At 47.0% G+C, this 16,269-nt stretch overlaps 1 protein-coding gene across 1 annotated transcript in view; it reads right to left on the reverse strand.

Moving 5' to 3' along the window:
* The window catches only part of LOC148013356 (Transducin/WD40 repeat-like superfamily protein), an 81,671-nt gene extending 67,846 nt beyond the window's left edge, over nt 1-13,825 (reverse strand). The window contains exon 1 of the mRNA XM_087668122.1: nt 13,350-13,825. Within this exon, the coding sequence (XP_087524248.1) occupies nt 13,350-13,466 (117 nt within the window). The 5' untranslated portion in view covers nt 13,467-13,825. The remainder of the gene's footprint in view (nt 1-13,349) is intronic.
* Between the last annotated feature and the right edge of the window lie 2,444 nt (nt 13,826-16,269).

Genomic DNA, 16,269 nt, shown 5'->3' on the forward strand with positions numbered 1-16,269 from the left:
GCACAGTGAGAGACAGAGAGAGTGCGAGAGAGAGCAAAGTAAAGAACGAGCAAGTTTTCAGGTACAAATGACAAGTGTGTACCTTTAGGTTTTTAGATAAACATATGTGTAAGTACAAGTGCTAAGGGTGTGTTCACACCCAAGCACATTTAAAAGGCACGAGACCTTTATTCCCAACATATCCATGGTTCTACTCTGATGGACATTGTTGTATGTACTATGATGAGACATTATCATTGTATCTTGTATTGTATCAGATCACCCATGATCTAAGAGAGTGTTAGCAAATTAGTCAATTCATGGCTGAGTCTATACATGTGGTACAATAGGCTAGGCACCAAAGATATTTTAGACATTTTATTTGTCAGTATTTATTGTGATTAGGCATTACTTGCAGCTAGTCAGTCAACATTTAATGTTGGTCGACCAGTCATATTTTATGGCATTTATTTGGCCTATATATTCTCAGGCCCCCTCCTCCACATTCATTCATCACTTGACATTTCTTGGGGAGAGGGAGCGTGCCAGTGCCTCCACAGTCGGTGACTCACATTACTTCTGTATTGTCTCATGTCTTGGTATATGGATTCCATTTCCCGAGCATACATCTGAGTTCTCATTTGTATTGTGTTCTCTCTTTCTTTTCTTTTGTCTTGCGTTCAACAATTTATTTCAGCACATGTTTATGCTTCCATTGCTGTACCACTTTTAATAGGGTGGACCTACTTGAAGAGGAGATTTCAACGCGACACAAGGCTGCATTTTTTAGCGTTCAAGGGCGGGCATGTGGGCTGCACATCAAAACAAGGCTGAGGCGAGCATAAGCATGTGAGAAAGGAGACGATTTGTTGAAAGTACTCCTGTTTTTTGCTGTTAAAGAAGGAAGAAGGCTGCGTTTTGGGCCTTCAAGTGCAGATTTTACCTTTTCATCGCCTCCAGCAGATGAAGGAGCAAGACAAGCGGTGAAGAATCCTAGCAAGCTGCATTCTCACAATCAGAGGGGGCTACTTTTGTGTTTTGTGAAAGCATTGTAGATAAAGATGTCTTCTGAGGCCGAGATGGAGTTTCAGGCGATCATGGATTGGAAGGTGCCCATGTTACCCACTCTTCCATCAGATCAAAGGCTCGATGGCGAGAATTACCGCATCTGGCAGGTCATGATACTTGCTATTTTGGAGTCCTATGATTTGGTGGAGCTTGTTACGAAGGGTATTCATGGTCCTTTGCAAGACGAGTCCACCCTCTCTTCCAGTGATAAGGTGGAGTTGGCAAAGCTCAAGCACATTAGGATAAACTCAATGCTCACATCCACTAGTTTTTATTTCTCTCATGTATTACAGTTGTTATCTCTCATATTGAGCATTTGACGATCACCCGAGAGATATGGCCGGAGCTTGATCAAAGAGAGTTTCTTTGAAAGTGCAAATGAGGACTATGAGTGTCAACAAGTCATCTTCTATGCGGGAGCATATTAACAAGATGAGGCAGCTTCGAATGCACGTGCAAAACACAAGGAAGGTGATCACTTCTGAAGACATGGTGGTAACTCTTCTTTCACAGGTACCGCCTCGTTTCAGTGACTTTTGTTATGCCTTGATTGCTTCTGGGTGGTCTGAGACTCTTCGGTGCAAAGAGTTGGTTTCTATGGTCTTGGACCAAGAGAAGGAATTGAAAGGAACTAATGCTTCTAAATCTAAAGTCCTGTTAGAAGAAGGGAAAGGACCAAAGGAAGAAGAAGGAAGATGAATCCAAGGACAAAGAAAAGGAGTCCACTTGTCACATCTGTGGCAAGACAAGTTGCTGAAAGAAGGATTGCCCTGACAAGAAGAAGGACAAAGAGAAGAAGGAGAAATCTTCAAAGGATTCCGAAGTAATGGCTGCTTCCTCATCAGCTGCTTTCCTCCATTTGGAGGTGGTTGAGGATTCGACCTTGACAGCTTCTGATACTACGATGACGGCCCCATACACTCAGAAGTGGATTGTTGACCATGGTGCCTCATGGCACATGACTCCTTCAACAGGTGTTGCTCATTGGCGGCCTTTGCATGGCCAAATTCTCATTGGTAATAGTTCGTCAATTCCTATACAGGGACGGGGAGACATGCATCTTATTCCAGATGGGTGAGGTGGTGCCCATACATCTGAGGTGGCTTATGTGCCAACCTTGGGATACCATCTACTTTCAATGCACAAGATTTGTGCCCTTGACCTCTTGGTTGAATTTGATGTGGATTCTTTTTGAATTCTTGATTGTGGATCGAGACAGGTCCTTTCTTCAAGTTATGAGGAGAATGGAGTTTCTAAGTTGCGATCTTCTTTTGCCTTGACTTCTCTTCTTCTTACCTCACAAACTTAGTCCGAGCTTTGGCATGCTTAGTTTGGCCACCTCAACTACAATTACCTTCAAAAGGCTTCAAAGGGATAGCTTGTTTGAGGTTTGCCGGATATTGTGGTGAGCGAGCAGCCTAGTGTATCCTGCATACGTGGGAAGTAAACTTGTGATGTTGTTTCTAGCAAGGCTTGGAGGCGGTCTTCCGCACCCTTGGAGCTTGTTTCTACCAACCTTTTTGGACTGATGAGGACGAAGTCTCTTAAAGGGAGCTTGTATTTCATGCTAATTGTGGATGATTACAACAGGATGACATGGGCTTATTTCCTAAAGCTGAAGTTGGAGGCTTTCTCCAACTTTAAGGATTGGTTGCTCTTTGACGAGAACCGATCGGGCCAGAAGCTGAAGACCTTATAATTAGATAAGGGCGGAGAATTTGTTTCTAATGAGCTTGCTCATTTTTGTGCAGATTGTGGTAATCACCAAGAGTTTGCCAATACAAACACCCTTCAAGAGAATGGCATATTGCGGACAGTGTGATCGAAATGGCCTGTACCATGATGGAGCATCGTCTAACACCTCAATGTCTATGGGCTGAGACTGACTATTGCAGTTCACATCCTTAATCGATCCACTACTTCCGCTATTGTTGATATGACCCCCCACGAGGCGTACTTTGGGTCTAAGCTAAGTGTTTCTTATTTCAAGGTTTTTGGGTGTAATGTCTATATTCATATCCCGAAAACACTGTGATAAATTTGAAGCAACTTCCAAAAGTTAGGTGTTTATGGGCTACATCTCGCAGTCTCAAGGCTACAATTGAATGATCCCGTTAAGCGAGATATCTACATGAGTCGTGATGTTAGGGTCATGGAAGTTCCAACCTCAAAGGGGGGTGAGAAACACCTTGTTCTTGGAGATCAAGTGATAGATGGGTGCCAACGACTATTCCTCTGGAGCTTGTGCCTCTTAAGGACTCTTCGAATGAGGAGCTTGGTTTTCAGCCACCAAATTCACCAATTGCTCCCCCATTGTTGATGGACCTTCTAGAAACTTCAACAAATGGAGAGCGACGAGGCAAGATCCGGCCTTGTCATTGGACTCATGACACTCTTCGTGATGCAAGGATTGTGGGGGTTCCTAAGGTGTGGCAACCACAGGATGGCCTACGTCATTCTCGGAGAAACCAAGCACACCATACCGAGCTTGTTTACACTAATTGCTATTTGATGACTTGTATCATATAGGATCGAGAGCCCACCTCTATAAAGGAGGCTTTACAACATGATCATTGGCGGAATGCGATGGAGCAAGAGCTAGAGTTGATTGAGAGGAATGGCACTTGGTATCTTGTGTCAAAGCCTCCCCATAAGGTCATTGGAGTCAAATGGGTCTTCAAGACCAAGTACCACAGTGATGGCGCGTTGGATAAGCACAAGGCCTGCCTTGTTGCTAAAGGTTTTGCGCAACGCCCAGGCATTGATTTCCATTATATTTTTGCCCCTACAACTCGGATGCCTACTGCTTGCCTTGGCTAGCCATAGGAGATGGCCGGTCTTTCAACTGGATGTGAAGTCTGCCTTCTTAAATGGAGAGTTGAAGAAGGAGATCTATACTGAGCAACCTCTAGGCTTCGATTCTTCTGATGGTAAGGTATACAGGCTGAGGAAGGCTCTCTATGGCCTTAAGCAAGCTCCTCATGCTTGGAATGAGAAGATCGACTTGTTCCTCGGGTATTGGCGTTCTAAAGCCAACCCCTAGCTTTATGTTCACACCTTAGCTGGAGGCCGTGTGTTGTTTGTCCTTTATGTGGATGACTTGATTGTGATAGGTGACCATACTTAGATGGTCGAGTAGACGAAGGCAACACTTCATGAGAAGTTTGAGATGGCCGATATGGGACTTCTTCATTTCTTTCTAGGTCATAGATCTATTAGACTCCGAGGGGGATCTTTCTTTCCCAGCAGTGGTATGTACAGGAGCTCTTGACTACATGTGAGATGGAGGGATGCAGGTCTCATATGACTCCTATGGATCCGAACTAAAAGGCTACTGCTCATTTCGATTCTCCTTTGGTGGATACTACCCGTTATAGGCGGTTGGTTGGCTCCTTGATCTGGCTTCTTAATACTCATATTGACTTATGTTATGTTGTAGGTGTGCTAGCCGAGTTCATGAGTGAACCCAAGATGGTGCATTGGCAGGCTGCTCAGAGGATTTTGTGGTTCCTACAGAGACTCCCGATCTGGGGATCTATTATCCAACCGGTACCAATGATGAAAACTTGATACTTGCCGGATGGAGTGATTCAAATTGGGCTGGTGAAGTGGATCATCGGAGATCCATGACAGATTATTGTTTTACCTTGGATGCTAGTGCTATTTCATGGAGCAATAAGAAGCGACCCATAATTGCCCTATCTTCAATTAAGGTGGAGTATCGGGTGGCATCTTCTACTATGTGTAACACAGTGTGGCTTTGCAGGCTCTTGGAGGAGCTTGGCTACCTGCAAAGAGGTCATGTTCTACAATGCGACAATGAGAGTTGCATTGCCTTGGCCAAGAACCTTGTGTTTCATGCTCGGACGAAGCATATTGAGATCTAGTACCATTTCATTCTGGAGAAGATTCTAGATGAGACTATTTCCTTGGTCTATTGCAAGACTGAGGACAATCTTGCAAACTTGTTTACAAAGGCACTTCCTCAGGGACATTACTTCAACAATACTCAAAATCCCTTAGTCTTCTGTCGTGTCCACGATCTGAGAGGGGATATTAGAGCTGGACATCCCTTGGATAGACAGGAGCAAGACGTACAACAGGCAGGAGCAATAGGTACAACAAGAGTGCCACATGGTAGCCGACGTATTAGGCGGGCAGACTGCAATACGGGCTGGTCGAACAATTTTGCTTTCCAATCGACTACATTTAATGCAACCGGCCTGTTATTTTTGGCATTTTTTTGTTGGCCTATATATTGACCTCAATCTTCACATCCTTGATCACTTGTGCTCCCAATTTTCAGGTTGCAAACCATGGAGACTGCCCTCAAGTTTCACAAAGATTGAGATATTCGAGGTGGAGACATATGCAGACATTCTCTCTACACCTGTGTATGTTTTTGCATCCTTATATAGCATTCTTCACAGCAAATTCTCTCTCTCTCTCTCTCTCTCTCTCTCTCTCTCTCTCTCTCTCTCTCTCTCTTTTTCGTAAAAGGTAATTGTATTAATTACGAAAAAAATACAAGATTACTGGATTACAAGATACATGATGACACAAAGCCATCATGTGAAGCGGTTTTCTCTTTCTCTCTCTCTCTCTTTTTTATCTGATTACAAGATACACGAGGGCCCTAGGCCAACGTGTGGGGAAGCCCCGTAGTGATGCACTGAAAAGATTACACCAATCATGGCAACGACCCAGAGGCAATTGCCATATGCCACGGATGCAAATCCTCCCGAGGGAGCAAGACGGAGTGTCGGATGATATCTAGCTGCCAATGCAAGAGGCCTTTAAGCCTGGCAATATGTCGGGGTACATTAGAGGCCGAATCAAAGAGAAAAGCATTGCGCGTGGTCCAAATGTGCCAGCATCCCCAATATCTGAAAAAGTGAAATAAGAGCTTCTCATGCAACTGTGGCGGTGCGGGATACTTCGGGCGCACAAAAACCCAGTCGAAAGGAGTTAGCGAGGACCCCACCACCGCGCGCCAAATGTGCGACAAGAGCGACCAGATATTCTTGGCGAGCGGGCAAGAGAGAAAACGATGTCGGGCCGATTCCGCCGATGTGATACAGAAGAAACAATTGCCATTCGAGATGCGACGCTTGGCAAGGGCCGAGGCCAGAGGAAGACCACCAATCATGACCCGCCAAAGAAAAACCTTGCATTTGAAAGGTGTCTTATTGAGCCAGCCTTCCATCACCGTTTTCTGCCACCATGACAGCGATTTCCGCAGTCCCCAAACAGTATTAGCTTTCTCTCCCAGCCATTGGTGATCTTGAACAAGAAGATGATACACCTGATTAGTAGAGGCCTTTTCCAGACTGAGGCGGCCTGCAAGGTCCCAGTCCTGCCAAGGGCGATCCACAGTCAAGGCAGGAAAGGGTTGCCGACCCTGAAGTTCCGACGAAAGCTGCTCCCATAAATCACGGTATCCACGCGGGATCTTGAAGAGTCGCCGAGCAGTCCGAAATGATACGAGGACATTGCGAGTGGCAAGGGTAGCATCCGCAACCGACGTCATACCTAAACGGGCCATGCGATTGAATCTTGGTCTGAGTTGATGTTTATCTTCCCAGGAAAGGAGTCTCGATACCACCAACAATTCCTGCTGAAAGGAGTTAGTCTGCAAGCGGTCCCCTACTGGGTGCCAACGGGCCTTTTGGAGCACCACTTTCCAAGAGCCGACCAAGTGCAGTAACAAAGAGGAAGAGGGACTGGAAATACGAGAGTCAGCATTAAGGACATGCCACCAGGAGGCCCGAAGCCGTGTGTTGCCATGGCGGAGCCCGCCGTCCTCAAGAAAATAACGGGCTATGATGGTCCATGGGTGATGGTCCACACACATGGCACGAAAAAGGGACCAACGGAGAGCTAACATGTGAGTGTGTGCATCCAAAATAGCTCCTCCACCCATGCGCTTAGGGGTACATGCGTGTGACCACGAAATCCAGGAAATGCCAGCCTGCAGTGAATCCTTCTTCCACAGCATGAAACGGATGGGATGAGTGAGGGCCTTCAAAGTAGTAGGCGTCCATGGAAACAAAGGCAGGAAATACGTTAGCATTGGAAGCATGATTGTCTGGGCCACTTTGAGGCGGACATGGAATGGCCACGCTTGCGACTTCCAATACATAAACTTCGCCGCCAGCTTTTGTGAAATCCACTCCAGCAGGTCTTTTGGCCGTACATCCACCCCCAATGGGTATCCAAGATGCCTGACAATGGATCCACGGGAAACCACCTGGCCTTGCCAGCCTAAGGACTGTAAATCAGGCTCCGTGCAACTGAGAATGGCTGACTTGAGGGCATTGATGCGAAGCCCAGAGGCCTGACCAAAGAGTGTCCAAACATCTAATGCCCTGCGAATGTTGTCCCTGTCCGCCTGCAAAATCATAAAGGTGTCATCAGCCAAAGATTGGCTAACGAAGTGCTGACCCAACGGAAGAGACAGGCCGGCCAGCTGAGCAGAGGCTGCCATGGAGGATAACATTGAAAGGACCGGATGAGTCGCCAGGGCAAAGAAGAGAGGGCTCAAAGGACAACCCTGTCTGACCGAGCGTGCAAGGACAAATGGCTATGTAACTCCACCATTAAGCATAACTCTGGACAAAGCCTCAGCACTAATGGTGTAGATCAATCGGGACATTCGGGTACCAAAGCCCATAGCCGACATGAGGTCTACAATGAAAGACCAATCCACATAATCAAACGCCTTTTCCAAGTCCAATTGGATCAATACCACTTCCTGGCCGGAGTACCGCGCATAGTCAATAGCCATTTGCACATTTAAGATATTATGCAGAATGTTGCGGCCCTTAATGAAACCATATTGGAGAGGATGCACAATAGCTGGAAGGTGCTTGTGAAGCCGATTTGCCAGCACTTTGGAGTAGATTTTATACATGGAGCCCATCAAAGAGATTGGTCTCCAGTGTTGCAACTTTGACGGCGAAGGGACCTTTGGAATGAGTTTGATAAGAGCTTGTTTCCATGAGGAGGGCATGACTCCCGTTTCCCACACCTGCTGAAACATGGCCACCAATGGCTTCACCAACTGCGTGGCTGAGGTCTGAAAGAATTCATTAGTGAGACCATCCCAGCCAGGACTTTTATCATTCGACAGGTGCAACAAAACATCCATGACCTCTTCCTCGCAAATATCCGTCTCCAAAGCGGCTTGCATATCAGCTGGAACCTGCTGGCGGACCAGATGATAGAAGACCGAGCGGGCATGCGTAACCTGGCTAGAAGGCGAGGAAGAGGAACCAAGAAGGTCCATAAAATAGCTTCTGCACATAGTGACAATGGTCTGCGGATCCGTGACCATGCGACCTTCCGAATCCTGGAGTCTGATCATATTTTCGCGAGCCGGAGACGCATGCAAGGCGCGGAAGAACTTATGAGACTGGCAAGCGCTATCTTGCATTGTGTCCGTCAAGTTGTGCAGCTTGGCCTGTTGATAAGATTTCAACTGAAACACTTGACTAAGATGGGCCAACCGCCTCTCCAGAGACAGCAGAAAATCATCATCAGGGGAATCCAGGAGCAAGGAACGGACCAAAGCCAGTAAGTCTTCTGCTGCATGTCGACGTCGGCGGCAAAGCGAGGCATGATGAATCCCATACTGGCGAGCAACCCGCTGCACATTAGAGAGCAGCCGTGCAAATGAAGGCAAGCCCTCAGAGGCGAAGTCCAATAAGAACCTCTCAATCAGCTACTGCATATAGCCCTGGAAAATTGAATGCTTCAATCAAATAAGAGGAGTTGAAACGTAAAGGGAGCCTATCCAGGAATTGCACAAAAGGTGCAATAGAGTGTGCCCGCATCTCAAGCTGGAGGGGGAAGTGGTCCGACAACGCATATTGCCGCAAGACCTTCATTTCCAGCATCTCGGGGAGAAAATCATCGCCCTGCATGATATACATTCTGTCCAGTCGCGACCAGGTAGTTGCATATTGTGCGGATTGAAAAGTAAAGCCTGAAAAAGAAGGGTGAAGCCACGACCAAAGATCTTGCTTGAGCACGTGCAAAGCAAAGGAACTCCACACCCGGCTTTCCGGCGTATCCATTACCGAATGCCCTGAAGTGGATTGAGAAGAGTCAACACACATATTGAAGTCTCCCATCAAGAATCCCCTTCGGCCGAGTGACATGGAGCCCTGCAAAGTGGACCAAAGATCTCGTCGGGATGCAGGATCATTCGGAGCATAGAGGCCCAACAGCCATAAAATCTCTCCTTCAAATAAGACTTCAATCACCAGAAAGCGCCCGTGCACATCATTTTTAACAAGGACAGGCTGATATTTCTCATGGACAATCATCAGCACGCCCGAATAGTGTGTAGCATGGGTCCCTGCATAAAATAGACGGAATCCATGACAATCCATCACTTTTCCTGCTTCACCGTGACTTTTGTGCTCAACTGCACACAATACATCCCACTGGTTCTCGTGCAAGACGGTCCACATGGCATGTTGCTTATGGCAAGAGCAAATGCCTCGCACATTCCACGTGGCTATCTTCATGTATCCTCAAAGAAGGAAGTCAGGAACGAGGCGCCTGCTGCCTCGATTTCACCTTTTCTGCGAGAGCATCCAGGACACCCTCATCCAGAAAATCAGCCAATACTGCGAAAGAATTCTGGCGACCTGCTTTGGAGGTAGAAGGGAAATCCACTGCCTTGGGAGAGGGGCGGGGATAACGCCGATCCCAGGGTGTAATAACATTTCCTTTGGCATCGAACGCCAGCTTGGCAGGTGGGCCTCTGGGGCCGTCGGTATAGGCTCTCCTTGGAGACTGATTGCGGGGACCCGACGAGGCCGTAGGACGCGCAGCCTGCTGTGAAGTGGCCATTTCTTTCCGGCGCGTATACGTGCGCACGGAATCCTGGGAAGCGGGAGGCCCAGGATCCGCCAAGCCTGCATCCAACTTTTTACCTTTTTTAGGACGTGCCTCAATCCAGTCAGTGCGACGGGGATCCACACTCAGGACCTGTTGTTTGCCTTTATCCATGACATGAGGAGACTGAAGGGCTTCCTGGGGCGTGGCATCAAGCACCATGTCGTCCTTGGGCAGCACAACCTACGCATCCTCGGAAGACGATTGCTTTTCAGGGCATTCGGCCATGAAATGCCCCAATTTACCACATGAAAAGCAATGGCCCGCAAAGTTGCCCCATTTTAAGCGAAAATACAAAGGATGCATGCTCGAACAATTGAGGCGAAGCCACGCGGGCCTTTTCCTGGCCGTGTCCCATAGCATGCATAAACGGTTGCGGTTCATCGCCCTGAGGCTTGGGGGAACCAGCACTGTTCCCACAACTGCCATCGCATCCTTCAACATGGGCCAATAGACCGCGGGACAGTTTTCCACCTCCACCCACACCGGGCATTCGCGTTGAAGCAGACGCTGGAAGTCGGCCATGGGGCGCCATGGCACAACATGGACCAAGCGGCGATCAAAGAATAGCGGCAACTTGGACAGGAGCTCAGCGCGATGCGTTTCCGATTTCAGCAGGACCTCATAAAACCCGCGAGGTCCAAGGAAGATCTCCTCAACAGACTCCCCTTGCAATAGATGGTGCAACCACTGGCGAATGTGCGAAAGCACTAGGATCCTGCCGGTGAAGAAAAGTATAGCTGCACGGTCATAGAACACCGAGAAGGATCGCAAGACGGATTTGGGGTCCACCGTGGCTTCCAGCACATCATTCGTTCCCGCAACAGAAAAAGATTCGGTATTATGCTGGACATAATCACCAAGCAGAGTATTGGCGAAGTCCAGCAAATGCTCCCAGTCAATTTCCTGCGAATCCACAGGATCAGAGGCCACTTGCGCATAGGAGCGTTCCGGAGGACTCATGGGCTCATCGGGCGTATGCTTGGAACGTTTGCCGGCAAGCGGCTGTTCAGAACTCGGCGGCAACTCCTCCGTGCATGGCACCATATCTTCCGGCTCCTCAGCATCGGAATCAGGGCCAAGGGCTGCCACCGTCCGGTCAAGAAAATCCAAATCCAGGCCAGCCATACTGCTGTCTTCACACGCGTCGTGGCAGAGGGCGAGCTAGGTTAGGTGAGGTCGATCCTGCGCAGGGACGTATTGCTAGTTCCCAGCTTCGCGCAGGATCCAGTCAAGCCTGCGCTGCCCTGGAGGACGGGGCCAGGCGGCGCGCAGGGTGGGATGGCGAAGGAACCACAGGGCAGGGCGGCGCAGCACGCAGGCGGGTCAAAGACGAACGGCGCGCAGGGGGGGCGACGAAAGGCCGCAGGGGGTAGCGACAGGCGAGAGGGCAGGGCGGCGCGCAGGGCGGCGCCAAGCCCGCAGGTCAGAGGGGCGGCGGCAGGAGGGCCAGACGTGCGCAGGACGGCAGACGGGCGCAGGAGGGCTAGACAAGCACGCGCAGGGCCAGACGTACTCGCAGACGCTCTCTCTCTCTCTCGACGAACAGAGGCGACGACAGGGCGTCAGGCGACTGGGCTGGCGACAGGGCTTCAGGCGACGACGACTGGGTTGGCGACAGGGCGTCAGGCAACTGGGCTGGTGACAGGGCGTCAGGCGGCGAGGACGCAGACGAGAACCGCATCAGGGCGCGCCAGAGCATTCGACGACAGGGCGGGACGACGCAGCCATCGCGCTCCACCCTCTCTCTCTCTCTCTCTCTCTCTCTCTCTCTCTCTCTCTCTCTCTCTCTCTCTCTCTCTCTCTCTCTCTCTCTCTCTCTCTCTCTCTCTCTCTCTCTCTCTCTCTCTCTCTCTCTCTCTCTCTCTCTCCATTATTTGTCTTGGTCATTCACTTCCGCACTGTGTCACTTTGAGATCAACCTGATCTGGTTAAAGCAACAATTTTTTGAAGAGAAGCAAGACAAAAGGAGTGTTGAATTGATGGCCCAAAAGAGAACATCAAATCACAAACCAAGTAATGAAACATTGAAAGATTCAACCCAACCGGCAAAGTATATATGGAGAATAATGGAGCCACCTTCTACCAAAAAGCAACCAATGGAACTAAGAGAAACAAGTTGAGTTGCAAGAAGACGAAGACACATACAGATGGAAGACTCTGATTGGGCAAGGCCAAATACCATATAGTCTATTAGAGGATCTAAAGACTAAGAAGGTACATATAACCTTTGGACAAGTGCTACAACTAAGACCAAGGTGACATCAAATTGGAAGTGTCAAAAGAAAGAAGGTGAAAAAGGAAGATATCCATGTGATCCAAATCAACAAGATGAAGACATCATTCCAATCCTCAATACCCAAGTGCATGGCATCCGAGTTGATCAAGTTTATATTAGTGATGAAGCTCAAGTATGTGTACTTACAAAAGATGCTATGAGAAAGCTTAGACTTAAACCTACAAGCCTTTTTATTTTTAGCATTTGCAACTAATAATGCCAATTATCAAGTATATTGGTGTAATAGAGGGTTTGGAAATGCAACACGGGCTCGACTTATTCCTATGTGGGCCAAATAGAACTATCATTGAGGATGCTTGGATATCTTTGTGAACAAGCCAATTCCCCAAAGATTGCAACATGATATAAAGACATACAAGCAAGTAGCAATTGGTTCAAAGGAGTTTGTTACTGAAGGTAAAAAGTGAGTTCGAGTATAGGAGCACCCCCTCTATCTCTTCCTTTGAAGAAAGTGAGGAGATTTCAAAGAAAAAATGTTGCAAGTCTCCCGGTGCAAAAGACGTGGCACAAACTTGTAAACCAAGAAGGAAAAAGGCTTCCATGTACGTCTAGTTTCTCCTGTGAGATTAGGAGGGGTATAAGAATTACGGGTATTAAGATGTCTAGTTGTCGGCCTATGCAGTGATTGTAAGACTGTTTATTTGTTTGTCGACACAAGGAAGCTCAACCCTATGTCTCAATTACAAGGGACTCAGATACTCGTAATGCACGTTGCTTTGTGCGCATCTATTCATGTCACGCCACACGTACTCAATTGTTTGGTGGGCTTATCCTATCGGAACCTCTAAAAAGCACTGTATGTGAAATCTTTCGTCCGGAATAAACCTTTCAATGGAATAACGGCCTAGTAGCACTCATTGTATGGTGTATCAACTTGTGGACATTTGGGTCTCACAAACGCATAAATGTGTGCCAACAGCAGCATGAGAGAAAATTTCCAACCCTGGATGCTGATCTACGACATGACAAAAACTGAAGATGTTACTCTCCAGCGACACCTGTTGATACACAAGAATAGCATTCACATGCTGGAAAATGAAGACCCTCAATTAACTCGGAAGATCTGGAAAGAGAGGAAAAGGAATTGCAGACAGACCTTGAGAGACTCTACATCACGGATTACGAGCCGGTAATCTACACCCACAGCAAGCAACTTTGCGTCTGGTGAGAAGGCGCAAGGACCTGTATGCTTGTAAGTGTCGGTGAATTCCATTATCTTTCCTGGCTTAGCAGGCGGGGCGGCAGCCTCCGATCCACTCCATTTCGAGAACGATTCTACGGCAAAGTGAGATCAGGCTGGCATCCTGGTCTTCGTCTTGTTCTGGTCGTGGGCGAGCTTCGCATTCTGCGGGTGATGCTGTGAGCAATGCACATATGTGTGCGTGTGTCTCTGCGTGCGTGCGGACCTGTCTGTGTGTGTGTGTGTGTGTGTGTGTGTGTGTTTGGGAACAAGATTTGTCAGAGAAGGATGGCGGGAAGTCGAGGTCACAGGTTCCCCTTTTGTGTTTGTTGTTTGTTGTTGCTGTGCTGCAACTGCGTGTTACAATTTACCCGCCTGCGCACCCACCCCGTGATTTTCACTTGATTTTTGTAGAAATAACAGTGGTAAGTTGTAACGTAAGGGACATCGCATGTGTTGGAATGAATTATTTGTCACCAAGGGTTACATTGATTGGATTGAACATCAGGGACATCACATGGGTTGGAATAACTCTGTCACCAAGGGTCTCACATAGCTTGCCATCTCAAAGGGGCACTTGATTGTTATTGGGTTTGATGGGTTTTTACCAAGGAAATTATGTTTTTAAAACCCTAAAAAGTAGCAACATATCTCATGCATTGGATATTGATATACCTCTTCTATATATTAACCAAAGGTTAGGTTTGAGTATCCCAAACTGAGAGCCCCAAGCCTATGTGGCACAAGAGGAGCGAAGACCAAATAGAAAAGAAATGATAAACAAATACAATAAGAAAGAAATAGAAATAAGAAAAGAGAAAAGAAGAGGGGGTTGTTTCAAAAAAAAAAACATTTAAGATCATTCTTCTCTCTTTGAGCAAGGTGATCATTTTCATCTCATAAGTCAGCTACGATAACATCTCTTTTTCTTTCCTCCTACTCTTCTTCTTCTTTCTCCTCGTCCTCCTATTTCTCATGATCAAGTGGCTACCCAAGTGGTAAGCTGCGTATTTTATTAACCCATTGACCCAAGTTCAAATCTTGCTTTTTCTACACCTATACTAAATGACCATGCAGAATGTAGGAATTGAACGCAAGTCCTTTTGGTCACCACATATTCAACTTAACCAAATGAGCTACATCCATGGTCACCACATGTTCAACTTAACCAAATGAGCTACATCCATCTCTGTGTGTGTGTGTGCGCGCACGCTCGTGTGTGCGTGCATTCGTGCACGTGCGTGCATGCATCTCTCTCTCTCTCTCTCTCTCTCTCTCTCTCTCTCTCTCTCTCTCTCTCTCTCTCTCTCTCTCTCTCTCTCTCTCTCTCTCTCTCTCTCTCTCTCTCTCTCTCTCTCTCTCTCTCTCTCTCTCTCTCTCTCTCTCTGCGCGCGCATTCGTGCACGTGTGGTGCATGCATGCATGCGTTCATACATTTAAGCCATGAGTCAAAATTCACCATAAGCCTCTCAAAGTCCTCTCTTAAGCTCATTCTTTATTAATTCTAGCTACTCACATTGATTTCAACTCTTCTAGGGTGTCAACCTCATCATCATCAATTTCCTTCTATAGATCATTGGGGTCTTTGCCATCAACAATGCAACCAACAAATACACAAGGTACCAAGGATCTCTTTACTCGTGTCCACAAGCTTCTTCTTCATCAAGTAATGCCTCATGATGCACGTGATTTCAATGACATTGTTGAGACAAAGAAGTGTTGCTCGTCTTGTACATCTTCAATAGTAAATTTGACTTCCAAGCGTGTGACATATAGATCCCTCAGTGCATCATTGTGGCAGCTTGCATCCTCCACCCATGATCCATATCAACTGCCCATCTCTCACATGCCTATCCTTTTCGGACGTATTGTTAATTTAATGTGCAAGTGGGTGATTCCATAGCGGGTGATTTCACAAAATATATATTTAAATTAATAGACGTTTATGAGTTTAGAGTGCGCACTCGTAATAAATAAAGGTTAGGATTGAGTTCTAACCAATTTATTTATTTTGTAGCTGAAGACTGCTAGGTATTCACTTTTGTCGGTTTAATTTTATTATTGTCTAACAATTGTGAATGCTTCAGTTGATGTGTAGAGCAGGCAGCGGTGGCATTGGGAAGCACTAGACGATAGCGTGTATTCAAAAAATTATCATTTTTTATAGGCGCGCACCTTAGGTGTGGCGCCAATATTTATTTTGAAGCGCTTGATATTTATTTATTATTTTGTATGTGCATGGGTGCACAATTTAAATATTTATATTGGACATTGTATTTGGGCACCTCCCGACTCTTTGGGCGCCTAATAGCTTTAATTCTTTAGTGAGACAAAAGCAAACACAAAAGCTAAAGCGTGCTAATTGTAAATTGGGCAATTTTTTTGAGCTTGGAGATCAATAATATATCAAATGCATGCTTTGTGGAGTGCTCACACAAGGCATGGGGGGAGATTGTACCCAATTAGTCTTTTGCTTCATGTCGTGCAAGCTTTCTCTCTTGTTTTTTGTGCAAAAGTAGAGTTCTTTTGTTCTTAGGGACATTTCGGCGCTCGCTACATGCGCATACAGCATCCAATTTGTGCACCAGTGAGATCGAGAGCTTCCAATCACTTACCATCTCACGCGAAGGCAGAGCTCCTGGAATGATCGAGCTCTACAGTCAATCTCGTGGCAATTCGTCAATACCAGCGTATTCTTGGTGGTGAAGAGCCCCTTGTTGTGCTGTCAGATCACGAAGGACCACTTCCAGACGGCAAAGGACCACTTTCCAAGCTCCTTTGCAAGTCGTTTCATACTCAAAGAAGCAGATAAGAGATTATCATTAAGTTTAGTTTA

The sequence above is a fragment of the Lygodium microphyllum genome, chromosome 26 (assembly GCF_053477565.2).
Source record: "Lygodium microphyllum isolate KBCC chromosome 26, Lygodium_microphyllum_v1.1.10, whole genome shotgun sequence".
In the NCBI taxonomy this organism is placed as follows: Eukaryota; Viridiplantae; Streptophyta; class Polypodiopsida; order Schizaeales; family Lygodiaceae; genus Lygodium; species Lygodium microphyllum.